Source organism: Lipotes vexillifer, unplaced genomic scaffold (assembly GCF_000442215.2).
Source record: "Lipotes vexillifer unplaced genomic scaffold, Lipotes_vexillifer_v1.1 scaffold1429, whole genome shotgun sequence".
Lineage (NCBI taxonomy): Eukaryota > Metazoa > Chordata > Mammalia > Artiodactyla > Lipotidae > Lipotes > Lipotes vexillifer.
This window is the reverse complement of record NW_006787152.1, coordinates 777559-803417: the sequence shown is the minus strand read 5'-3', so window position 1 is coordinate 803417 and position 25859 is coordinate 777559. Positions and strand designations below refer to the sequence as shown.

The 25859-nt window shown below is 36.1% G+C and overlaps 1 protein-coding gene and 1 pseudogene across 3 annotated transcripts in view; one reads left to right on the top strand and one right to left on the bottom strand.

The window, feature by feature from the left end:
* The first annotated feature begins 1244 nt into the window (after positions 1-1244).
* Positions 1245-25859, top strand: part of VPS13A (vacuolar protein sorting 13 homolog A) — a 153277-nt gene continuing 128662 nt past the window's right edge. For all 3 annotated transcript variants that reach the window (XM_007459890.1, XM_007459888.1, XM_007459889.1), the window contains exons 1-8: positions 1245-1326; positions 2559-2713; positions 3225-3381; positions 15858-15937; positions 17062-17127; positions 17320-17473; positions 18155-18271; positions 18350-18453. In XM_007459890.1, coding sequence (XP_007459952.1) covers positions 2678-2713; positions 3225-3381; positions 15858-15937; positions 17062-17127; positions 17320-17473; positions 18155-18271; positions 18350-18453 — 714 coding nt within the window. In that variant the 5' untranslated portion in view covers positions 1245-1326; positions 2559-2677. The remainder of the gene's footprint in view (positions 1327-2558; positions 2714-3224; positions 3382-15857; positions 15938-17061; positions 17128-17319; positions 17474-18154; positions 18272-18349; positions 18454-25859) is intronic.
* LOC103083600 (transcriptional enhancer factor TEF-4 pseudogene) overlaps positions 23933-25859 on the bottom strand; it is a 6745-nt pseudogene continuing 4818 nt past the window's right edge.

Here is a 25859-nt window from a genome sequence, read left to right as displayed (position 1 = left end):
ATACTTACAGTTCTGTACTCAGATGTAGTAGGTTATATTTCAATAAAAATGTTCCTCCCAAATGAATAGGATTCAGAGAAGGACAAACACAACCCATGAACCTATGACATGATATGTAACTATTATGTGTTTGTGAAATTCTAATTAAAACTAGGGTGAAAATGCCAGTGAGATTGGCAACATTTAAAACATCTGAAAGCACTAAGTATTAATGAGGAAATGGAGCCATACAAACTCTGATTTACTGCTGATATTATGTAATGCCTTGTAAACACTTGTGAAAACATGTTTGTAGTACTTACTAGGTGAATATATGAAATTCCACTCTTTGATATATACACCATAGAAAATCTTGCATTTTAGCACCTATGTTCAAGGATTCCTATCGTGGCAATGTGAATAAAAGCAAAAATCTGTAAACAACACAGATATTTACCAACAGTGTAATGGACAAATAAGTAGTGGTTTATTCATCAATGTATAGCAGTGAGAATGAGTAAACTATCAATATGGATAAAATTTAAAGAATATTTTGTTGAAGAAGAACACAGGAAAATGTTTGCAGTGTTATTGCTTTTTTCTAAGTTTGGAAAGGAACACGTTAAACAATGTATTACTTAGAGAATCAGTCATAGGCGGTTAAAAACAAGTAAATATAATAAAAGTAAATCAATTTTAGGGAATATGATCAAGGAGCACATAAGATGCTTCTAGGTAAGGGTATGGTACTATTTTGTTTCTTGGCCTGGATGGAAGATTCAGGGATGTCTTTTATTATTATGATTTTCAACTGCATTATATGTGTTTTGTATGCTATATTTTTCAGAACAGTAAAAAAGTAAATTTACTAAAATATCTTTAGAAAGTTAAAAATGAAACTGCAAGCTCCCCAACTACAGAGGCTTTAAATTTTGAGGCTTTTGGTTGTTTCTCATAGATGCCCTAGAGGTGGCTTCCCTTATTTAGTAAGATGTTAAGGTAACATCTAAGATCTCTTCTTATGCAAAGTCTGTCAACAAGGAAATGATTATAACAGTTCTGCAATTTATATTTAGCCTTGAAATTGTAAAAGCACTTCTTTAAATCTACATTTTACAAATTAACTTTCTAATTCAGGCTGGATTTTTTTCCAGTTAATTCAGATTGAGGTTGTGTGTGTGTGTGTGTGTGTGTGGTCAGAATTGTCTTAGAACGTATAATAAAAGTCTGTGTGCTAACTGACAGTGAATTAACTTTTCTTCCAGATTCAAAGATCCACTTCTTTGGGAACATCACAGATTTCACAGAAAAAGTTTTCTCCTTTGGAAATTCCATGTGTTGAAGATGGTAAAATGAAACTACTTTAGGAAATTTTCCTTGTTATAAATATATTATGAAAAAAATTTATTTTGAGACCACATAAAAACTTTCAGGCAATAGCAGATATTTGCATATTATCCACAAAATTTCACTAAAATTCCTTTAAAACAGTATAATTTGGATGTTCCTTAAAGTTGCTTTTGCAGTGGGATTTTTTTTTGGTATATAAAAATCACAGGGACCACTAGCAAATTAATCATCTTTATCCTTTGTGATCTAAGAGACCCCATGAAACTTTGTGTCTAATTTATAATGTGTTACTTAGCTTTTGGAGATCTTCATTATAGTAATTTTTTTTTTTTTTTTTTACTTTTTACACTTCCTTTTTTGTTATTAAAGGAAAAAAAATCAAGCCTTAATACCTACATTAACCTATGAAAACTGGTAAATACTTTGTTATGAAATACATGCATTTTTAGCTGCATTAGAAAGAATAATATATGTATTTTTCTATTTTTAAAACTTTAAAGATTGTAAATGTTAAATAACAGAAATTGCCATGTTGATCCTCAGTTTTCTAGAGAATGTTTTCCTTTCTGTGTAGTGACCAGGGTGGGTGGGGAGGGGGAGGAAATGTTGTTTGTGAGATCATCTCTCCTAAAATTCAATTTTATGTTCTTAGGGATATACTTAGATGATTTTAGTTTCCTTTAAACCTTCTTTTAATGGTTTTACTAGATTTTGGGTCCATTTAAATAGCATGTTGTAGAAATTTACTATCATATATATATTCCTATATAGTCATACATACGTGAAGTAGTGCTTGATCTTAGTTTCTCCATTCAAACTTTAGGGCCTGCCTTCTACTTTTAATATTGCAGTGTTTGTAACTAAGTCCTGCTTACCTGTTTCCAGGTAGAGTGAGCATATTAGTGTGTTCCTTTGAGTATTCATCATGTATGTAATAATTGGCATTGGCATTTGCTATGAAATTTTCTTTAGCAGTTTTTAGTATTGTGATTTTAAAGATGATGTTCATTAAGCTAAAGATTGTATTTCGTAATTTTCCATACATTTTGTTGTTAAGAATGTTATTTTTTCACATGTAATCTTTATATTCTTTTCTATTTATTTTTGACCTTACATTCAGTTTTTTGAAATAGTGTTTTAGTGTTCATATTTATTTCAGAAAAATTATTAGAATGTTATTATTAAATCAGTCATTTTGATTATTGACTTAAATGTTCTATGGTATTTAGATTCAGATGAGGAGTTTTTTGATGCCCCATGTAGTCCCTTGGAAGAGCCTCTTCAACCTCCGTCTAGAGTTAAAAGTCCTCAACAAGAAAAGCTTCAAAAGCCAGGTTGTTCAAAAAATATGACTGAATATAAAATAAGATTTGAAGTGCCAGAGGTATGCATTGTATGTACTATGGTAAAATTAATATGGCTTATTTAAATTGTCAGTCATTTCTACTATTCACAGCTCATTTATATAGTTTCATTACTAATAAACAGTGTTGTTTTCATCCTATTTAAACTCAATCCAGATGTTACTTTGTGGTTCTCCCTCCCCTTTCTTTGAAGATTAATTTCCTTAATCAACAATTAAAGGTTTGGCCACCCTCACCTTTTGAGAGGGACCACATTCTGCCTGTGGAATGTGTATCTCTCTAAATAAATCTGCTTTCACTTAAAAAAAAGAATTAAGAGTTTAGATGTATTGTTGTTATTCAGTATATATTTATTGAAAATAATTTGTACAATGTGTGTATTGTATATGTGTGTGTATAAAATCTCTCCTAAATTTAAATATGTGTCATTTATACCACACGTATACCTCACATATCCATATATAGCCACCATCAATTTAAACAATTTTTTTGTTTTAGGTAGTCGTAGTTTCTTTTTTCTTTCTTTTCCAGGTTTTGATTCAATTCTGTCACCTTGTTGGAGATTGTGAACTACCTGTGGTAGAAATTAATGTTTTGGGATTGGGCACAGTCATTGAGCTTAGAACATTTGATTTGAAAGTAAATGCCTTTTTGAAAGAGGTCTGCTTAAAATGCCCAGAATATTTTGGTAAGAATCTCTGCTTTAAAAAACTAAATTAATTAATTTTACTGTTTGATTACCTTCTGGAGATAAATTCTCTAGGTGCTTAGTCAGTACATATGGTAAAATATTATCAAAGAAATGTGTTAGTTTTCAACTTTCATATTATACTTTGGAATCTAAGGTGTAGACTAGAGAGAAAATGAAGATAATTTTTCTCAGTAAGGAAAATGGTTTAATTTTAAGTCTACTTAACTGAATACTAAAATACTGAATAAGTTTCCTATTGATACAGTAACAATTTACCACAGATTTATTAAAGTTCTGTATATCAGATGTCTGACACAAGTCTCAGTGTGAAAAAATCAAGCTGCCAATAGGACTTCTTTTTTGGAGGCTGTAGGGGAATATCTATTTTCTTGCTCACTCAGGTGTTGGCAGAATTTAGTTTTATATGGTTTAAGTCTGTTTTCTTGCTGCCTATAAGGTGAGGATTGGCCTTAGCTCCTACAGGCCTCTCTAGGTCCTTGCACTAATTTTTTTTTATATCCCAGAACCATTATGGGGTGTTAGATCCTTCTCATGCTGTAATGTCTCTATTTCTTCTACCTTTTTCTTCCACTCTAAAAAACTAAGGTAATTAGATTTGGTGCATCTGGACAATTGAGGATAATTTCCCCTTAATCTTAACCTTAATCATCTCTGTAATGTTACATTTACCATATGAAATAACATATTCTCAGGTTTAGGGGGATTAGAGCATGGACATCCTTGTGGGAGGGATGTGTAAATATTCTGCCTACCACAAACAATTTATATCCCAAATCCTAACATATAAATTATATGATATCTTAGAAAATGTTTCTGTTTGCTTTGGCAGGCTTTTAGAAGTGTTTTTGTTTTTTTTTTCCTCCTTTACATTTTGAGGTTTTTCCTTGAAACATAATTCTGAATGGTTCATGAATTCCATCAGAATATTAAGAAAAACTATTCACTTCCAATTGGGATGCTTTTTATTTCTTTTTCTTACCTAATTGCTTTGGCTAGGACTTCCAATACTATGTTGAATAAAAGTGGCAAAGTCAGCATCCTTCTCTTTTTCTTTTTCTTTTTTTTTTTTTTTTTTTTTTTACGGTGCGCGGGCCTCTAACTGCTGTGGCCTCTCCCGTTGCGGAGCACAGGCTCCGGACGCGCAGGCTCAGCAGCCATGGCTCACGGGCCCAGCCGCTCCGCGGCATGTGGGATCCTCCCAGACCGGGACACAAACCCGCGTCCCCTGCGTCGGCAGGCGGACTCTCAAACCACTGTGCCACCAGGGAAGCCCCCCTTCTCTTTTTCTTGATCTTAGAGGAAAAGCTTTCAGCTTTTCACTGTTGAGTAGTATATTAGCTGTGGGCTTGTCATAGATGGCCTTTATTATGTTGAGATACATTTCCTCTATTCCCACTTTGTAGAAAGCTTTTATATTAAATAGATGTTGAATTTTGTCAAATGCTTTTTCTGCATCTATTGAGGTGATCATATGATTTTTATCCTTCATTTTGTTAACATGGTGTATCATGTTGATTGATTTGTGGATGTTGAACTGCAACATCCTTGGAACAAATTCCACTAGATCTTGGTGTTTGAGCTTTTTATTATAGTAGTGAATTTGGTTTGGTAATATTTTGTTGAGGATTTTTGCATCTATATTCATCAGGAATATTGGCCTGATAAATATTCTTTTCTTGTGGCGTCTTTGTCTGGTTTTGGTGTCAGGGTAATGCTGGCCTCATAAAATAAGTTTGCAAATGTTTCCTCCTCTTCTATTTTTTTGGGAAGAGTTTCAGAAGGATTGGTACTAATTCTTTTTAAATGTTTGATAGAATTCACCAGTGAAGCCATCTATTCCTGGATTTTTTTTTGTTGGGAGGTTTTGATTTGATCTCCTTAGGACTTATTGCTCTATTCAGACTTCTTATTTGTTCATGATTCTGTCTTGGAAGGTTGTATGTTTCTAGAAATTTATCCATTTCTTCTAGGTTGTCCAATTCGTTAACATATAAAAATATCCATGCTAGTCTCTTATGATCCTTTAAAGTTCTGTGGTATCATGTGTCACATCTCCTTTTTCATAACTGATAATATTTATTTGAGCTCTCTCTCTTTTTCATGGTGAATCTAGCTAAAGGTTTGTCAATTTTGTCTTTTCAAAGAATCAGCTCTTTAGTTTAATTGATCTTTTCTGCTGTCTTTTGGTTTCTATTTCATTTATTTCTCCTCTCTTCTTTGTTATTTTTTACTTCTACTAACTTTGGGTTTTGGTGTTTTTTTTTGCCTAATTTCTTGATGTGTAAACAGAAAGGTTGTTTATTTGAGATTTTTCTTGTTTCTTAAAGTAGGCATCCATGCTTTTCTCTTTTAGAACTGCTTTTGCTTCATCCCATAAATTTTGGTATGTTGTATTTCTTTTTTTTTTCTTTTCTTTTTTTTTTTTTTGGCTGCATTGGGTGTTTGTTGCTGTGTGCGGGCTTTGTCCAGCTGCGGCGAGCGGGGGCTACCCTTCCTTGTGGTGCGCAGGCTACTCACTACGGTGGCCTCTCCCACCACGGAGCATGGGCTCTAGGCATGTGGGCTTCAGCAGTTGTGGCTCGTGGGCCCAGTAGTCATGGCTCATGGGCTCTAGAGCACAGGCTCAGTAGCTGTGGCACATGGGCCTAGCTGCTCTGCGGCATGTGGGATACCCCCTGGACCAGGGCACGAACCCACGTACCCTGCATTGGCAGGCAAATTCCCAACCACTGAGCCACGAGGGAAGCCCCCTGGTATGTTGTATTTCTATTTCCATTTGTCTCAAGGTACTTTTAAATTTCTCTTTTGATTTATTAATTGACCCAATAGTAAAACTGTCAGTATTGCAGAAGACACGATATTATATGTACAAAAACTCCAAAGACTCCCCCCAAAAAACTGTTGGAACTAATCAACAAATTCATTAAAGTTGCGGGATACAAAGTCAACATACTAAAATCTGTTGCATTTTTATACACTAATAACAAACTATAAGGAAAGAGAAATTAAGAAGACAACACCATTTACAATTGACTCAAAAAGGACAAAATACCTAGGAATAAATTTAACTGAGGACTTCACTGAAAGCTATAAGGCATTGATGAAGGAAATTGAAAAAAACACAAATAAACAGAAAGATATTCTGTGCCTCATGGGTTGGAATAATTAATGCTGTTAAAATGTATATCCTACCTAAGGCAGTCTACAGATTCCATGCAGTCTCTCTGAAAATACCAATGACATTTTTCACAGAACTAGAACAAGAAACTCTGACATTTGTGTGGAACCATGGGAGACCCAAATAGCCAAAACAATCTTGAGAAAGAAGAACAAAGCTGGAGATATCATGAGCCCTGATTTCTAACTATATTACAAAGCAATAGTAATCAAAACAGTATGGTACTGGCATAAAAACAGACACATCAATTAGTGGAACAGGGTAGAGAGCCCAGAAATAAACCCACATATCTGTGATCAATTAATTTATGACAAAGGAGCCAAGAATATACGTTGAGGAAAGGGTAACTTTTCAATAAATGATGCTGGTAAAACTGGACAGCCACATGCAAAAGAATGAAAATGGACTACTATCTTACACCATAAATAAAAATTAACTCATAATGCATTAAAGATGTGAATGTAAGACCTAAAACCATAAAACTCCTAGAAGAATACATAAGCAGTAAGCTTCTTGACATTGGTCTTGGTGATGATTTTTTTGGTTCTGATTCCCAAAAGGGAACAAAAGCAAAAATAAACAAATGTGACTACATCAAACTAAAAAGCTTCTGCGCAGCACAGGAAACCATCAACTAAATGAAAAGCCAGCCTATGAAATAGAGTTATGTAATTGCAATTTGTATATCTGATATAAGGTGTTAATATCTAAAATAATATAAAAAACTCATACAACTCAATAGAGAAAAAAACAAACAAACAAAAATGGACAGAGGATCTGAATAGGCATTTTTTCCAAACAAGACATACAACTAGCCAACAGGTTCACGAAAAGATGCTCAACTCACTAATCATCAGGGTAATGCAAATCAAAGCCATGAGATATAACCTCATACCTGTTAGAATGGCTATTATCAAAAAAACAAGCAATGAAAAGTGTTGGTGAGGATGTGGGAAAAGGGAACCCTTGTGCTTTGTTGATGAGAATGTAAATTGGTGCAGACACTATGGAAAATAGTATTAAAGTTCCTCAAAAAGTTAAAAATAGAATTACCATCTGATCTGGCAATTCCACTTCTGAGTATTTATTTGAAGAAAGCAAAAACACTCACTTGATAAGATATGTGCACCCTCATGTTCATTGCTGCATTACTGACAATAGCCAAGATATGGAAGCAACCTAAGTGTCCATTAATGGGTGAATGGATAAAGTTGTGCTGTCTGTTGGGGTGGCCAAGAAAATTCATTCGGGTTTTTCCATAAGAGCTTATGGAAAAACCCAAACGAAGTTTTTGGCCAACCCAATAGATACCATCGAATGCTACTCAGCCATTAAAAGGAGTGAAATCTTGCCATTTGTGACAACATGAATGGACCGTGCTAAGTGAAATAAGTCAGAGAAAGATAAATATGGTATGATCTTGCTTATATGTGGAATCTAAAAACAAAACCAAGGTAGTACAGAGAACAGATTGGTCGTTGCCATAGGTAGGGGGGGTGGGGCTGCAGAAAATGGGTGAAGGGGGTCCAGAGGCACAAACTTCCAGTTATAAAGTAAGTAAGTCATAGAGATGTAAAGTACAGCATGGTGACTGTAGTTAATAATACTGTTTTGCATATTTGAAAATTGCTGAAAGAGCAAATCTTAAAAGTACTCATCACAAGAAGAATTTCTAAGTAAGTGTGAGGACAGATGTTAACTACACTTACTGTGGTGATCATTTCACAATGTATATTAATATGGAGTCATGTTGTACACCTGGAACTAATATAATGTTTTATGTCATTTATACCTCAATTAAAGGAAAAGACAAACTATTCATTAGTTTAATTTCATTATATTCCTTTTTAGCATAAGAACATTATTATGCGGGCTTCCCTGGTGGCGCAGTGCTTGAGAGTCCGCCTGCCGATGCAGGAGATGCGGGTTCGTGCCCCGTTTCGGGAAGATCCCACATGCCGCGGAGCGGCTGGGCCCGTGAGCCATGGCCACTGAGCCTGCGCGTCCGGAGCCTGTGCTCCGCAAATGGGAGAGGCCACAACAGTGAGAGGCCCGCATAACGCAAGGAAAAAAAAAAAAAAAAAAAAAGAACATTATTATGTGTAGAGATGACATTAAAACTATTTTAATAGACTTTATTTTTAGAGCAGTTTTTCATTCACTGCACAGTTGAGCAGATGATAGAGATTTAACATATATCCCCTGCACCTACACAGGCATAGCCTCTCACATTATAAATATTCTCCACCAGAGTGATGCATTTGTTGCAGTTGATGAACCTACATTGACACACTACACCCAAATTCTATAGTTTACTTGGTCAGCTTGGTGTTGTGCATTCTAAGGGATTTGAACAAATGTATAATGACATGTATCCAATATTACAGTATCGTACACAGTAGTTTCACTGCCCTAAAAGCCCTCTGTGATCCATCTATTCATCCTTTCCTGTCATCCCTCAATCCCTGGCAACCACTCATCTTTTTAGTTTGTCCATAGTTTTGCCTTCTCCAGAATGTCATATAGTTGGAATTATATAGTATCTAACTTTTCCAGACTGGCTTCTTTCAGTTACTAATATGTATTTAAGTTATCTCTTTGTCTTTTCATGACTTGATAATTCATTTATTCTTAGCACTTAATACACTGTGTGATGTACCACAGTTTATCCATTCAAGTACCAGAGGATGTGTTGGTTCCTTCCAAGTTTTGCCAGTTCTGAGTAAAGGTGCAGTAAACATCCATATGCCGGTTTTTGTGTGGACATAAGTTTTCAGTTTCTTTGGGTAAATACCAAGGAGCACAACTGTTGAGTCTAATATAAGTGTATGTTTAGTTTTATAAGAAGCTCTCAAACATTCTCCAAAGTGGCTGTACCTTTTAGCATCCTCATCAGTAATGAAGAGAGTTCCTGTTGCTCCACATCCTCACTAGTGTTTGGTGTCAATGGCCTGGATTTTGAGCATCCTAATAAGGTATGTAGTGTATCTTACTGTTGTTTTAATTTCATTTCCTTGATGATAACATGTAGAACCTTTTCATATGTTTATTTGCCATCTGTATATCTTCTCTGGTGAGGTCTCTGTTAAATTCTTTGGCCTATTTTTTTTTTTTTTCTTTTCGGTACATGGGCCTCTCACTGTTGTGGCCTCTCCCATTGTGGAGCACAGGCTCCGGATGCGCAGGCTCAGCGGCCATGGCTCACGGGCCTAGCTGCTCCGCGGCATGTGGGATCCTCCCAGACCAGGGCACGAACCCGTGTCCCCTGCATCGGCAGGCGGACTCTCAACCACTGCGCCACCAGGGAAGCCCTGGCCTATTTTAAAAATTGTATTGTTTGTTTCCTTGTTGAATTTAAAGAATTCTTTGTATATTTTGGATAACAGTCCTTTATCATATGTGTCTTTTGCAAATATTTTCTTCCAGTTTGTGGCTTGTCTTTTCATTCTCTTATGGTCTTTTGCAGAGAAGAATTTTTATTTCTAATGAAGTCCAGTTTATTGATTCTTCCTTTCCTTGATCATGCCTTTGGTGTTGGATCCTAAAAAGTCATTGCCGGACTTCCCTGGTGGCGCAGTGGTTGAGAGTTCGCCTGCCGATGCAGGGGACATGGGTTCATGCCCCGGTCCGGGAAGATCCCACATGCCTCAGAGCGGCTAGGCCCATGAGCCATGGACGCTGAGCCTGCGCGTCCGGAGCCTGTGCTCCGCAACGGGAGAGGCCACAACAGTGAGAGGCCCGCATACCGAAAAAAAAAAAAAGTCATTGCCAATCCAAGGATGTCTAGATATTCTCCCATATTCTTGAAATTTTATAGTTTTGTATTATATATGTAGATGCATCATCCATTTTGAGTTGTTTTTTGTGAAGGGTGGTTTTTTGTGTGTGGATATCCATTTAGTCCGTCAACATTTGTCAAAAAGACTGTCTTTCTCCATTGTATTGCTTTTGCTCTTTAGTCCAAGATCAATTGAGTATATTTAGGGAAGTCTATTTCTGGACTCTCTGTTGTGTTCTATTGATCTGTTTTGTCTGTTCTTTTGCCACTACCACAGTGCCTTGATTACTGTAACTTTATAGCAAGTTCTAAAATCAGGTAGTGTCAGTCCTTCAACTTTGTTCTTCTCCTTTAATATAGATCTTCCTCAACTTTCGATGGTATTATGTCACAATAAACCGTTGTAAGTTGAAAATATTCTAAGTTGAAATGCATTTAATTCCCCTGATTTACTGAACATCATAGCTTAGCCTAGCATACTTTAAACATCCTCAGAACACTTATTTAGCCTACAGTTGAGCAATATCATCTAACACAAAGCCTATTTTATCATGAAGTGATGAATATCTCATAATTTATTGAATACCGTACTGAAAGTGAAAAACAGTATGGTTGTAAGGGTACAGTAGTTGTAAGTTTATCAGTTTTTTTTTCTTTGTTTTGTTTTTTGTTTTTTTTTACAAAAGTTTATTCTTAAATGTACACAGGTTCCAAGACAACACTTCATTCTAGCTATAGGTGGCAACAGATGCTATGGCATGGAATCCAGATGTTTAATCCAGATGTTTAAACAGGAATGGAACTAAGGATCATCATTGCCTCAGGCACAAGGAACAGCTTACTTTTTGCCAGATTTCTAAATTCCACCTGTGGCCAGGGGGCCTTTCCCCGTGGCCTTCGCTTTTAGCTCCTCGAGTTTCTTTTGCTCCTCCTTCTGTTTCTGCTTGAATGCCTTATCTTCCTTGTCCATCTCCTTGGCTTGCTTCTTGGGCTGCTTCAGGGGCTTCTTCTCGCCACCTTCACAGCCCGACATGGCGCCTGCCGCCCCTTCCCCAGACCCTGCCACCAGATGTGGATATCAGTTTTTTTACCATCATGATACAAACCATCTTAAGTTGGGGACCGTCTGTACTGTCTTAGGTATTCTGGGTCTTTTGCCTCTCCTTATGAAATTTAGAATCAATTTGTCAATATACATGAATTGGTTCCTGGAATTTTGCTTGGTATTGCATTGAATCTATAGATCGGGTTGGGAATAAATGACATCTTGGAACTGTTGAGTCTTCCTATCCTTGAACATGGATCATCTCTCCATATATTTGGATTCTTGAACTCTAAACACTTATGAGAGTTTTGTAGTTTTCCTCATAGAGGTCTTGTGCATATTTTATTAGATTTTTTTCCCTAAGAATTACATTATTGGGGTGCTAATGTAAATAAAAATTGTGTTTTTAATTTCAAATTCCACTTTGTCCTTTTTTGGTATATAGGGAAGCCGTTGACTTGTATCCTGCAACCTTACTATAATGACATACTAGTTTGAGTTTTTTTATTGTTGATTCTTTTAGATTTTGTGCATATATGATCATGTAATCTGTGAACAGTTTTATGTCTTCCATCCCAGTCTGCATCCTAGTCTGTATACCTTTTATTTCTTTTCTTCTCTTATTGTATTTGGTAAGACCTACATTACAATGTGAAAATGGGTGGTAAGAGGGGAAGGACATCCTTACCTTGTTCCTTAGTGTGAAAGCTTTGAATTTCTCACCATTATGATGTTAGCTGTAGGTTGTTTGAAGATACTCTTTATCAAGTTGAGGAAGTTCTCTTTTATTCCTAGTTCACTGAGAGCTTTTATCATGAGTGGTTGTTGGATATTGTCAGATGCCTTTTCTGCATCAATTTATATGATCATGTGGTTTTTCTTCTTTAGCCTATGGATGTGATGGATTATGTCAGTTGATTTTCGAATGTTGAACCAGCCTGTTATCTTGGGATAAATCCTACTTGGTCATGGTGCATAATTTTTTCAACTGTTGGATTTAATTTGCTATTATTTTGTTGAAGATTTTTGCATCTGTGTTAGTGAAAATTCCTATGAAAATTCCTGTCCTGTAGTTCTCTTCTTCCCTTCTTCTTCCTTTCCCCCGTTTTTTTTTTTTTTTTGGTCTGTGTGTTTGTGTGTGTAGTTTTGGTATTAGGGTAATTCAGGCTTCATAGAAGGAGTTAGGAAGTATTTTCTGTTTCTGTAGTCTGAAAGAGATTGTACAGAATTGGTATAGTATCTTCCTTAAATGTTTGTTAACGTTCACTAGTGAACCCATCTGGGCCTGGTGCTTTCTGTTTTGGAAGGGTATTAATTATTGACTTAATTTCTTTAATAGATATTCAGTTTGTTTATTCCTGTGTGAGTTTGACAGAGTATGTCTTTCAAGGAATTGTTCCATTTTATTAGGTTATCAAATTGGTGGGCAGAGTTCATAGTATTTCTTTATTCTTTTAATGTGCATGGTACCTATAGTGATGTCCTCTGTTTCATTTCTGATACTAGTAATTTGTGTTCTCTTTGTTTTTCCTAAGTTAGCCTGGTGAGATGTATAACTTTGTTGATTTTTTTTCAGAGAACCACTTTTGGTTTCTTTGATTTTCTCTAATGATTTCTTGCTTTTGGTTTCATTGATTTCTGATCTAATTTTTATTATTTCTTTACTTTTGCTTACTTGGATTTGTTCTCTTCTTCTTTTTCTAGTTTCCTAAGATGTGGAACCATAGATTATTGATTTTAAATCTTCTTTTCTAATATATGCATTCAGTGCTATGTTTCCCTCTAAGTGCAGCTTTCACTATAGCCCACAGATTTTGATTAGGTGTGTTGTCATTTTTATTCAGTTCCAAGTGTTTTTTAATTCTTTCTTTAAGATTTCTTTTTTGACTTATGTGTTACTTAGAAGTGTGTTGTTTATTCTCCAAATATTTTGGAATTTTCCAACTATTCTGTTATTGATTTCTATTTTAATTCTGTTGTGGTCTGAAGCCAGACGTTGTATGATTTCTTTTTTTTAAATTTGCTAAGGTGTGTTCTGTGGCTGAGAATGTGCTTGATCTTGGTGAATATTCCATGTGAGCTTAAGAAGAATGAATATTCTGCTCTTGCTGGGTGAAGTAGTCTGTAGACATCCATTACATCCAGTTATTTGATGGTATTACTGAGTTCAACTATGTCCTTACTGATTTTTCATCTGCTAGATCTGTCCTTTTTTGATAGAGGGGTGTGAAGTGTTCTAATATGGTAGTGGGTTCATTTATTTCCCTTTGCAGTATTATCACTTTTGCTTTCTATTGTTAGATAAGTACACCTTAAGGATTGTTGTGTTCTAATGGAGAATTGACCCCTTTATCATTATATAATGCCTTTCTTTATCCCTGATAACTTTTGCATGCTTTGAAGTCTGCTCTGTCTGAAAATTTATATAGCTATCTCTGCTTTCTTCTTATTAGTGTTAACATAATATATTTTTCAACATCTGTTTACTTTCAATCTATACGTACTTTTATATTTAAAGTGGGTTTCTTGTAGACAGTGTATACTTGGGTCTTGTTTTTTTGATCCGTTTTGGCAATTGTTGTCTTTTATTTGGTACATTTAGACCATTGATGTTCAAAGTGATCATTGATGCAGTTGGCTAAAATAATTTTTTTCTAACTAAAAGTTAGTAGGGCTTTACTTTTGTTTTTGAGACCACATGAATGTGTTCTATTTGCATGTGTATAAAAGTACCTTACTCTTAGCTGTCCTGGAATCAATGTTCTTTTTTTTTTTAATTTTAAAAAAATTATTTTTTGACTGCATTGCACAGCTCACAGGATCTTAGTTCCCTGACCAGGGATAGAACCTGGACGCTAGCAATGAAGTGCCAAATCCTAACTACTGAACCACCAGGAAATTCCTCCATGTTCTTTTGATGGTTGACTTTTAATTTTTTTAATGTTTATAAGTTATTTAAGTTTTAAATGGAAGCTATCTTGTGAAATCTTTTGAACTCATTTAGGAATTTTTTTCCCCAGTGAATTGTGATACAGAAAATAAGGGAGTTAGAGAACTAAAGTAAAAATGAACTATCTGTGGGAATAAGAAAGGTAAGGAATATGCTTATGTACATCTCAAGGATTTGAGAAGGCCATCTTCTCTGGGAACTCATTCCTAGACAAAAGATGTCAGTTAACTGGTATAATGAAAACTTCCCCTTTTTTGTGAGCCCTGAATTAAATGTGATCTTTGTATTTTGGGAAGCAGATTAAGTAGTGTGGCCTGAAAACTTAATCATTGGATATGATTTATACATTTTAGTTCCATACTCTATACACTTGTTCTGTAGCCTCTGAGAACTTGCATGTGGTGAATTGTGTTATGATTATCTCTTCCTGAAAAAATTATCATACATGGAAGATACAGAGTTCTGCTTTATTATGCTTTTTACATCAAAGTTTGCTCTGGCAGTTGGAAAGAAAAGTAAACCAACTTGGTAGTGTTCACCAGTAATCCAGAAGTATTATAGCAGTTGTTAATATTTATGTTTTTTATAATTTTTTGTTTTCCCAAAAGCAAATGATAAGAAAACTCTTACACACATAATACAAGATATATAATTATTAGTGCACCTATTTTGTAATATATTTGCTTCTGTTTTCTTAGAAAGAGTAGGAAGAAGTGAATAGCACAATTTCTTACACAAAGTAAATGATCAGTAAATAGTTATTCAATGAATGAATAAATATGTGAAAAAAGTGGAGACCTTAAGGATTGAAATGTGATTAGCATCTACAGTAGAAGACTAGCTTAATTGCTAATAAGCTTTTACATCTGGAGGATTCTGTGGAAATATGTTGCATTTTTTTCCTGAACAGTTGTATGATTGGTTTGTAGTCCTTTCTTCCAGTATCTAGTTATTGATTTTGAACAGTCGTAAGTAATTTGCTGATGATAGTTATAAAGACTTTACACAAAATACTATTCTACAGCAGTTTCCTCACTTATCTTCTTAGAATTTGAGCAGCAGCAACAATACAACTAGTAAAGACTGATAATATGGTAAAAGAGTTTATTTTAATCTAAACTAATACAGACAACAATTTAGTTTCTCATCAGATACCTGATGCTTTTTCTCTACAATTAGGATTTTAGACATACTGACAGTTTTCTTTCTAGCTATTTCTATGACTCAGGACTAGAATCTCTTCATGTTCCTATCTAGGTTTAGAAGGGTAAGAATCTTCAGCATTGTAGCATAAGAGAAGGGAATTGTGAGATGCAATTACATTTTTAGAGTTTAAAATAAAGGATGAAGGACCTGAGTTGAGTAATACAGAAGAAATCAAGGCCCAGAATTGATATGATACAGGAAATTCTTCTTTTCCAATTCTATAATTATTAATATTGCCTGCATTTATTTTCCATTAGTTTTTCTATGAAAGAATAATTTTAGAAATTATTTTTAGATGAAAACAAGAAACCAGTTTATTTGATTACAACACTGGATAACACAATGGAAGATCTGTTAACACTGGAATATGTGAAGGTGAGTAGTTTGATTTATATTCTTGTTATGGTAAGCATACTGCTGAAATATTAAAATCAAGTTTTATAAGTTTAGCAATATTCAGTTTAATCTTCATTCTGATGTGATCGCTATAACTCCTAAAAGTTTAAGATTTTTTTGTTTTGTCATCCTCTGTTAGATACTTGTGATTTATAAACACTGCACATAGCAAGATAATAAGCAGCACACATTCTAAGTAGAAATGACCTGCAGTTTGGCTATTTCCCGTTGCGGAGCACAGGCTCCGGACGCGCAGGCTCAGCGGCCATGGCTCATGGGCCCAGCCGCTCTGCGGCATGTGGGATCTTCCCGGACCGGGGCACGAACCCGCGCCCCCTGCATCGGCAGGCGGACTCTCAACCACTGCGCCACCAGGGAAGCCCAAACTTTTCAGTCTTGATGGAATTTATTGTGGTATAGGATATAAGACGAGGCTTTCACTTGATTTCCCACCATTGTCTGAAGTTACCTAATTTTCCTGCTGTCAGTGACTCTATTCCTTTCCTATTGATTTATGACAACCATTTCGTCATTTATTAAGTTTTTATGTGTACTGTGGTCTACATATGATTTAGCCCTTGTTTTCATTGACCTGTTTTTATGTAAGTGCCATGTTATTTTAATAATTACAGTACTTAATGGTAAATGAGAATTATATCACTTTTAAGACCAGTTTTTACTATTATTGATATAGATATTTTAGTGTTTTTTGTTTATGAATTAAACAGCTTTTATATTGTAGAAATGTTCCAAATCTAAAGATACCACAGAGTATTTGATACCTGGTAGAGTGTTGCGTCAAAATTTTGTTTTAACATATAGGAAGATTTGGGAAGTATCTTACAGTTGTTGCTGACTAAATGATTGTCCTCTACATGTGATAATACCTAAATATCTACTCTTGATAATAAGCAAGATAGTACGTAACATTTATTGAATACTTAGCAAATTTGTTCTGGTGAAGCAGTCGTTTAAGTAATTATATATATATAAATAGCTGGCAAAATTATATAAATGTGTGTTAGGACCATTATGTAATTATATATATATACATATGTCTTCCTCTGATAATCTAACAGATTTGTTTTTTTCACTTTGTATAGGCTGAAAAGAATTTACCCATAACAATGTTGAAGGGCACCTATAACAATGTTGTGCAACTGATTAAGGTATAGGTGAATAATAATTTATTTTTTAGTTAGATACTGCATTTCTAAGCAAATATATTATGAAAATTATTTTATAACTAGAACTGTAAGATCCTTGAGGATAAAAATTGAATATTATAAATTGTATCCTTTATACCACAAAGAATACAGACAAATATTTGTTATATTACTAAAATCAGCTTTGTTCTTTAGGTGAATTTTTCCTCTTTGGATATTCATTTACATACTGAAGCACTTCTGAATACAATAAATTATTTTAATAATATCCTTCCATATTCGGAGGAAAAACCAGCCCCAGTGCATATTGCAGAGACTGAAGACAAAGGAGAGTTTATTAAAAAAATACGTATGTTTCTTTAAAATTCAACATCACATTTTTACTAAGATCAATAAATTTTGGCTCTTGCATTATTATTATAATATTGGCTTTAGAATTCTATTGCTAGATTAATATTTAGAAAGATTCATTATATACCAGGTTAATTTTAGAAAATAATAGTAAAGTGATTATTGCTGAAGAAAAGTGGCTTTTATTTATCTTATCATCCATTTTAGTTGAAGATTATACAGTAGAAGTATTAATGTAATTAAATTTCATGCATTTAATATTATTTAAATTAGAAAAATAGAACTAACAATTTGAATAATATGAGAGTATATATTTTAATCGGAGTGCTTTTTTAAGCAGTCAAAACTTGCAAGTTTGATAATAACATGTATCACCCTGTAATCATTAAATCGCAAAAGATTTATGATTTTACAACTACAGCTTCTTAGTTTCAAATGTTATTCTCATATACGAGCTATTTTTGTTTTGTCTCTTTGCATTTGTTTGGCTTTGTTTTCATTGGATTTGATTTTCTTTAGCATTCCTAATTTAGTAGGTAATATATTGTTTGCTTTCAATTTGCAAATCATGTTTTCCTCTAGCATTATCAGTGTTGTGATATTTCAGTTACTTTATAAGTGTAGTAAGGTAACTACTAAAGGTTTTCTTATGTTTTACAATATGACTTTCTTTTTGCAGCTTTAAAAGTATCCAAGAATGAAGATATTATTACCTTACAGATTTTAGCAGAATTATCATGTTTACAGATCTTCATTCAAGATCAGAAACATAACATTTCAGAAATTAAGATTGAAGGTAATAAGATTTGAGGAAAAGTAAATTCAGAACTATTAAATGAAGGAAAAAGAATTTAATAATTTTTTTTTCCCTTAGGGCTTGATTCTGAGATGATTATGAGGCCATCAGTGACTGAAATAAATGCAAAGCTAAGGAATATAATTGTTCTGGATTCTGATACAGCAGCTGTATACAAAAAGGTATGAATTTGTTTCTATTCATTAACATTATTAAATATAATTGTCCTTTAAGATTGTTCATAGGTATAAATTAAACAGTCATCGGATTTTAGCAGTGTGTCTTAGTAGGTCCATGGGCTTTGAAGTTAGGCATAATTAGGTTCTTATTTTAGCCCTGCTCTTCAGTAGTTGGGTGGCCTAATCTCAGAATCTGTTTATTTGTAAAATGACGATTAAGTATCTCATAAATGAAATTAGTACAAGTAATACTGCTGGAACTTAGTTGTGGAGTGCTTTTGTGGGGAGGGGGGTAGAGGAGTAGCAAATGTGTGATTTACTTTTTATCTTTTTGCTATTTTGAAGTATTATGAACCTTGTAATGCATTTCAGATTTCAGAGCAGAGGATATGAAGTCAGACTGAATAAACGAGATTTTTTTTTTAAGTTTATTTTCATGGATACTTACTAACGTAGCATTATAATGTTAAGAGAGTCCTTTGAACTAGGTGGCTAGTGGTTGAAGGACAGGTCCTTTTGTTGTTGCTGGGTGCAAGAGAGTAAGGTTCTTGGACTAGATACTGTTGTGGAGTTGGACAGGTAATTTTTAAACAGTGGAGCATCTGGGTAAGGTGGTATATTTAAAGGAGTGAAGAGAATATCAAATAGTAGGGTTAGAAAAGGCTGAGGTACTTGTTGAGTCAGGAAGTCAAAGTTTGGAATGTGACTGGAAGAAAGGAAATAGATGTATAGGCTTATTAGCAAATAATACTGATGAGATACAGTGATGACCTGATTTTTATGTTAAATAAAAATTCTTATGCCTTATATTTTCTTATTGTGGTTTGTTAGCATGAGATAACAAGGAGTCCCCAAAACATCAAAGGTACATGGCTCATAGGAATAAAGAACAAGAAATTTTTCAGAAGCCATGGTTTGATTTGCTTCCATTGCTTTTATTTGAAAAATTATAGTATTAGAGTGTTTAGGAAGTAGATTGTCCATTTTATTTGTCCTATTTAGAAAGTAAAGCTAATATAAATAAATGAATCTACTACAAGTCATACAAGTAGTTAGTAATGGAACTGATATTATAACCTAAGACATTTACTTTTTTTCTCTTTAATTTTATTTTTAATACATCTTTAAGGTTAAAAATCCAACTTAAGAAAAGCTACAAAATGAAGTTTCTCACTTGTGTCTTCTTGTCCCACCCCATTTTCCTTTCCATATTTCTTGACTTTGATTCCAATGTATATGATTTTTAAACAAACTACTATCGTAACTCTCCACATGTCAAGGAACCAAAGAGACATAATCTTTTTGCCCTGGATCAGAGCTTTGTAATTACTGTTCCATGACACACTATTGTGCCCTGAGTGGGTTTTAAGTATAATATATTGACCCCTTCAGCTTTCTGGGCAGCTGGATAAAGGACTAGAGTTCTCAGATTATTTGACTCTGTCCTGGAGCAGCATTCAGTTATACTAGTATCATTGTACAGATACTGTTATTTATGTGTGCCATAACCTGAAAAAGATTCTAGCTGACCTGACATTCTCATGAAATAAAATATCACTGTAAATTATGAGTGTTTAAAAATTTATCCAGTTGTTAAGCTTGTTAATTCTTGGGGTAGGTACACCAGTATTTCTAACTGTTTTATACTTTTCTGTCTTTAGTATCAGGCTAATATTGGCTTCATAAAATGAATTTGGAAGTGTTTTCCCATCTGTTTTCTGAAAGATTTATGTAGAATTGGTATATATTATGTCTTCCTTAAGTGTTTGATGGAACTCAGCAGTGAAGCTGTGTGGCTTTGAGGTTTTCTGTGGGGAAGAATTTTTAATTACTGTTCCATTTCTTTACTTGATGTAAGTCTAATCAGATTTTCTTGTTCTTCTTGAGTGAGATTTGGTAATGTGGATCTTTTTTGGAATTTTTGCACATATGGGTTTTTTTCTATTGTTCTTACATATTTTTATTAAAAATTGAGATGATAACAAGCTATTATATAAATTGTATATCCTTGCTTTTTTTCCTCCTTACTCTTCATTGTAGTTTTTAATCTTATATGTTTGCATCCTTAAACAATATATTGTCCAGTTTTGTGGTATTTGGAAATATGTTTTATTTTAAAATATAGCATATACACAAAAGCAAGTAATATAATGTAAAGAACAACAGTAAAACAAATACCTTTATACCCAACCCTCAAGCCAAGTAATAGAACATACCCCAGAAGTCACCAGTATGCCCTAATTTGACTTTATTATTGTACTGTCTCCTTGGAAAGTTAACTGTGTCCGGCTTTTTGTATTTTTAATAAATGTTACCAACTATGTATGAATCCTTACGTAACACGTTGTTTCATCGTGCACTCCCCTTTTTAAAGGATATCATATTTTGTATGTGTTTCTTTAGCCTTGCATCTTATCATTCATTATATTTTTGAAGTGTATCCATGTTGACGTTTGTAGGTATAGTTCATTCATTTTTATTACCACTGGTTATTTATTCATTGTTCTGTTGATGGGTATTTGGTTTCTACTCTTTTGTTTTTATGAGTATTGCTTCTGTAACTAGTCTTGTATCAATACATGTCTCCTGATATGTTCTTGGACATATCTCATGCAAGCATTTTTCAGAGAATCTATTTCTAGTGGCATATGTACTCCCAGGAGCAGTGGAAGAGAGATCTGGTATTTCATTTCAATGCCAGTGCTTGGAATTGTCAGATATTACATTTTTTGAAGATCTGGAGTGTATAATATGGTGTTTTCAGTTTGTATTTTTCTTACCACACTAATGAAATTGCACATCTTTTCATATACTTATAGACTATTTATACTTGCTCTTCTATGAGATGCCTATTAGTTTAACTCAGGTGCCAGTAAACTTTTTCTGTGAATAGCCAGATTGTAAGTGTTTTAGGCTTTGTGGGCCATGAAGTTTTTGTTGCAACTATTCAACCCTGCTCTTGTAGTGTGAAAGCAGTCATTTGTGTAAATGAGTGATTTGGCTGTGTTCCAGTAAAATTTTATTTTATGAATAATAAAATGTAAATTTCATATAATTTGCATATGTCACAAAATATTATTTAGATATTTTTTTAACTACTTAAAAGTATGTAAACCATTTTTACCTAATCCTGCTGTTTGTAGTTTGCTGACACCTGGTTTAATTTATCAATTTTAGAGGAAAGAATGTTTATTTTTTTCCTTATTGATTTGTAGGAAACCATTTAATATTTTATACATTATTCCTTGCTTAGTTTGTGTTTCAAATAGTTACTCCCAGTTCGATTATGATGTCTTTTGATGAACAAAAGTTATTAATTTTAATGAAGTTGAATTTATCATTCTTTTTTGGTTTGAGAATTTTGTCTTCTAAATCATTCCATCCCCTGAATTCATAAAGTTATTCCCCTATGTGACCTTCTAAAAGTTATATAATTTTGCCTTTTACTGTTAGGTCTTTCATCCTACTTGGAATTGATTTTTCTATATGATTGAGGCTGGGGTCCAATTTCATTTTTTTTTCACACTGGGTTGTTTTTTTCCTAGTATCTTTTATTTAAATAGCTATCCTTTTCTTACTTGTGTACAGTACTATATCTATTAAATATTAAGTGTAGATATATGGATAGATTTATTTCTGGGCTCTCTTTTGTGTTCCATTGGTTTACTTATCCTTGAATCAGTACCAAACATACATATAGTTCTTACTTGGTGCTGGATAGTGTTCTAAATGCTTTATAAATATTAAGTTATTTAATCTTCACAAATGTCATTTAGATCAGAATTTCATTTTCCAATATTATGGATAAAGAAACTGAAGCACATAAAGGTTTAACTTCCTGAGGTCACATATCTAGTAGAGCTTCGTCTAACATCCTGGATGTAACAGGCATTCAGGCTCTTAGTTTATGCTCTTAACAACTATTTTATACTGCCTTTCAATTCCAAACTGAATTATTGAGCTAATTCATCTTCCATCTTGTTCGTTTTCTTCAATAATGTCTTGGCTGTTCCTGGACTTCTGCGTTTACATATATAAATATAAATTTTAGAATCTTTCACGGTCTACCAAAGAAAAAAAAATCCCACTGGTATTTCGCCTTTAAAAAGCAAGCAATTCTTTCTTTCTTTCTTTCTTTCTTTCTTTTTTGGTAAAATAGCTTTATCCTCTGTCAGAACACACTTTGGGGGGAGGAGAGGAGAAGGAGGCAACACAGCCTAGCGCCACAGCTTATTTCGAAGGGGACGTGAGATTTAAAAGTCTCACCCCACTGGCTTGCCCAGCTGAGAAAATGTCATGACCCTAACGCCCACTTAGAAATATCTCTTGTAATGTTAAAAAAAAAAAAAATTTCCAGGGCCCAGCTGGCTTTACTCCTGCACAGAAAGGGTTCACCTTCAAAATTTGGTATCAGGGTCCCAGGGTGGGGCTGGTAAGGAGAGGCAGATTGGGAAGAAGAGGGCCCTGAAAAACAGAGAGCGATCAGCCAGCGTGTAACTGGGGCCTTCCAAAACATCCAAAACAGAGAAGGGGAAGGGTGCCTGTCAGAGACAGAAACCAGTGCTGTCCCAAGGGTTGTCTCACTCCTGCCCCCAGTGTCAAGTGCTCTGGAGTGTCCTTTCAGAGCTAATTCATCTTCCATCTTGTTCGTTTTCTTCAATAATGTCTTGGCTGTTCCTGGACTTCTGCGTTTACATATATAAATATAAATTTTAGAATCTTTCACGGTCTACCAAAGAAAAAAAAATCCCACTGGTATTTCGCCTTTAAAAAGCAAGCAATTCTTTCTTTCTTTCTTTCTTTCTTTCTTTTTTGGTAAAATAGCTTTATCCTCTGTCAGAACACACTTTGGGGGGAGGAGAGGAGAAGGAGGCAACACAGCCTAGCGCCACAGCTTATTTCGAAGGGGACGTGAGATTTAAAAGTCTCACCCCACTGGCTTGCCCAGCTGAGAAAATGTCATGACCCTAACGCCCACTTAGAAATATCTCTTGTAATGTTAAAAAAAAAAAAAATTTCCAGGGCCCAGCTGGCTTTACTCCTGCACAGAAAGGGTTCACCTTCAAAATTTGGTATCAGGGTCCCAGGGTGGGGCTGGTAAGGAGAGGCAGATTGGGAAGAAGAGGGCCCTGAAAAACAGAGAGCGATCAGCCAGCGTGTAACTGGGGCCTTCCAAAACATCCAAAACAGAGAAGGGGAAGGGTGCCTGTCAGAGACAGAAACCAGTGCTGTCCCAAGGGTTGTCTCACTCCTGCCCCCAGTGTCAAGTGCTCTGGAGTGATCTGTCCTTTCAGACACCCCTGTGAGGTCCCAATATCAGGATCCATCCTTTCTTCTCAGTCCCAGCCCATTCAACTCACCACCCACCTTTTAAGGTCCTAACAGGGAGCAGCCCCCTCCCAAAGGAAGAAACGTGAGGAAAGCTGGAGGTCCTTCCTGGGAGGAGGGTATTCCGGGGGTGGGCCACTTCTGGGGTCCCCCTTCAGTCCCTGACCAGGCGGCAAATGTGGTGCTGGACCCCCTGCTCACTGGTGGAGACCTCGAAGATGTAGGTGGTGCAGAGCAGCTTTTCCTGGGTGTCTCTGTCACCCCTGGAGGATGGTGAAGTTCTCCAGGACACTGTTCATCATATAGCGCTCGGGTAGCTGCCAAAGCTTGTGCAGGAAATTCACCAGGTACTCGCACATGGGTGAGCGCAGCAGGCAGTACATGAACCTCCCGTCCTCCAGCTGGGCATGTTCCGTCTCCACCTTCTCCACCACCTGCTTGCCAGAGAAGCAGACCTTCTTCTTTGGAACAGGAGGAACGGGTGAGGATCATGTGCTCCAGGCTCTCATACTGGCTGCTCACTAGATAGAAGCCACCACTGCTGCTGCCGGCCCCCACCTCCTCACCACTTGGCCCCCAGTTCAGGTCCTCCCAGAACTTGACCAGGAAGAAGGCGTGGGGGGCCCACAGTCATACAGCTCCCGCAGACCACCCTTTTTCTTAGGGAATTTGTCATAGATCTGCCGGACGTCCACACTCCCGAAGGGGGGCGCTCTGGGGCTGGGGTAGTGCTGGCTGATGTGTACAACCAGGTGCCTCTGGTAAGAGTCAGCTGCATCCAGAGGTTCCACAAAGGCCGAGAACTCCACCAGCTGCAACCGAGCAGTGCCCAGAGCCCGAGCCTGCCAGGCTGGGGCTGATGGGGCAGGTGGGGGCAAAGCAAGAGGTGAGAGGGCTTGGGGGGGCTCGTACCCTGGGAGGTCAGGAGTCAGTGACAAGGAGAACGGTGTCTGCGAGAATGGCTTCACATCTGGAACATTCCAGGAGGGCCCAGAATCCCCCAACCAAAACTGGAAACGCCCTGGGGCCTGAGGACCAGCGCGACCAAGTTTGGCCTTCAGGGAAGGTGCTGAGATGAGCTGGGCCGAGGACATGGTGGCCATTGTCTGGAAAGCTTTGTCCTTGAAAACCTGGTCCTTGAGCTTGGACTGGATTTCCCTCGATTTCCTTCAGGCCAAAACCTGGATATGACTAGAGATCTGTTTGCAAGTTTGAGTCTTCCTTGTTCTCAGCTTGATGTAGCGGGCAATCGGTTCATTCCGACCATATAGCCTGCCTTCATCAGATAGGATGATTTTCCACCAGCCACAGGGTAGGTAGATGGCCAGGGCCTCCTGGAAGCTCTGTCCGATGTCTGGGCCCCTGTCTCCCCCCGCCCCCTCACTGCCGCCAGTGCCCTTCTCGCTTCCTTCCTCACTTCCTGTCCAGCCGCTGCCATCGTCCAGAGGGGCCCCAGCCTGCGGTTCCCCCGTGTGGGCCTCCCGGCCTGGGGCTGGGCACAATTATTTCTTTTTTTTAAACATCTTTATTGGAGTATAATTGCTTTACAATGGTGTGTTAGTTTCTGCTTTATAACAAAGTGAATCAGTTATATATATCTACATATGTTCCCATATCTCTCCCCTCTTGCATCTCCCTCCCTCCCACTCTCCTTATCCCACCCCTCTAGGTGGTCACAGAGCACCGAGCTGATCTCCCTGTGCTATGCAGCTGCTTCCCAATAGCTATCTATTTGACATTTGGTGGTGTATATATGTCCATGCCACTCTCTCACTTCGTCCCAGCTTACCCTTCCCCCTCCCTGTGTCCTCAAGTCCGTTCTCTACATCTGAGTCTTTATTCCTGTCCTGCCCCTACGTTCTTCAGAACCATTTTTTTTTTCAGATTCCATATATATGTGTTAGCATATGGTATTTGTTTTTCTTTTTCTGACTTACTTTACTCTGTATGACAGACTCTAGGTCCATCCGCTTCACTACAAATAACTCAATTTCGTTTCTTTATGGCTGAGTAATATTCCATTGTATATACGTGCCACATCTTCTTTATCCATTCATCCGATGATGGACACTTAGGTTGTT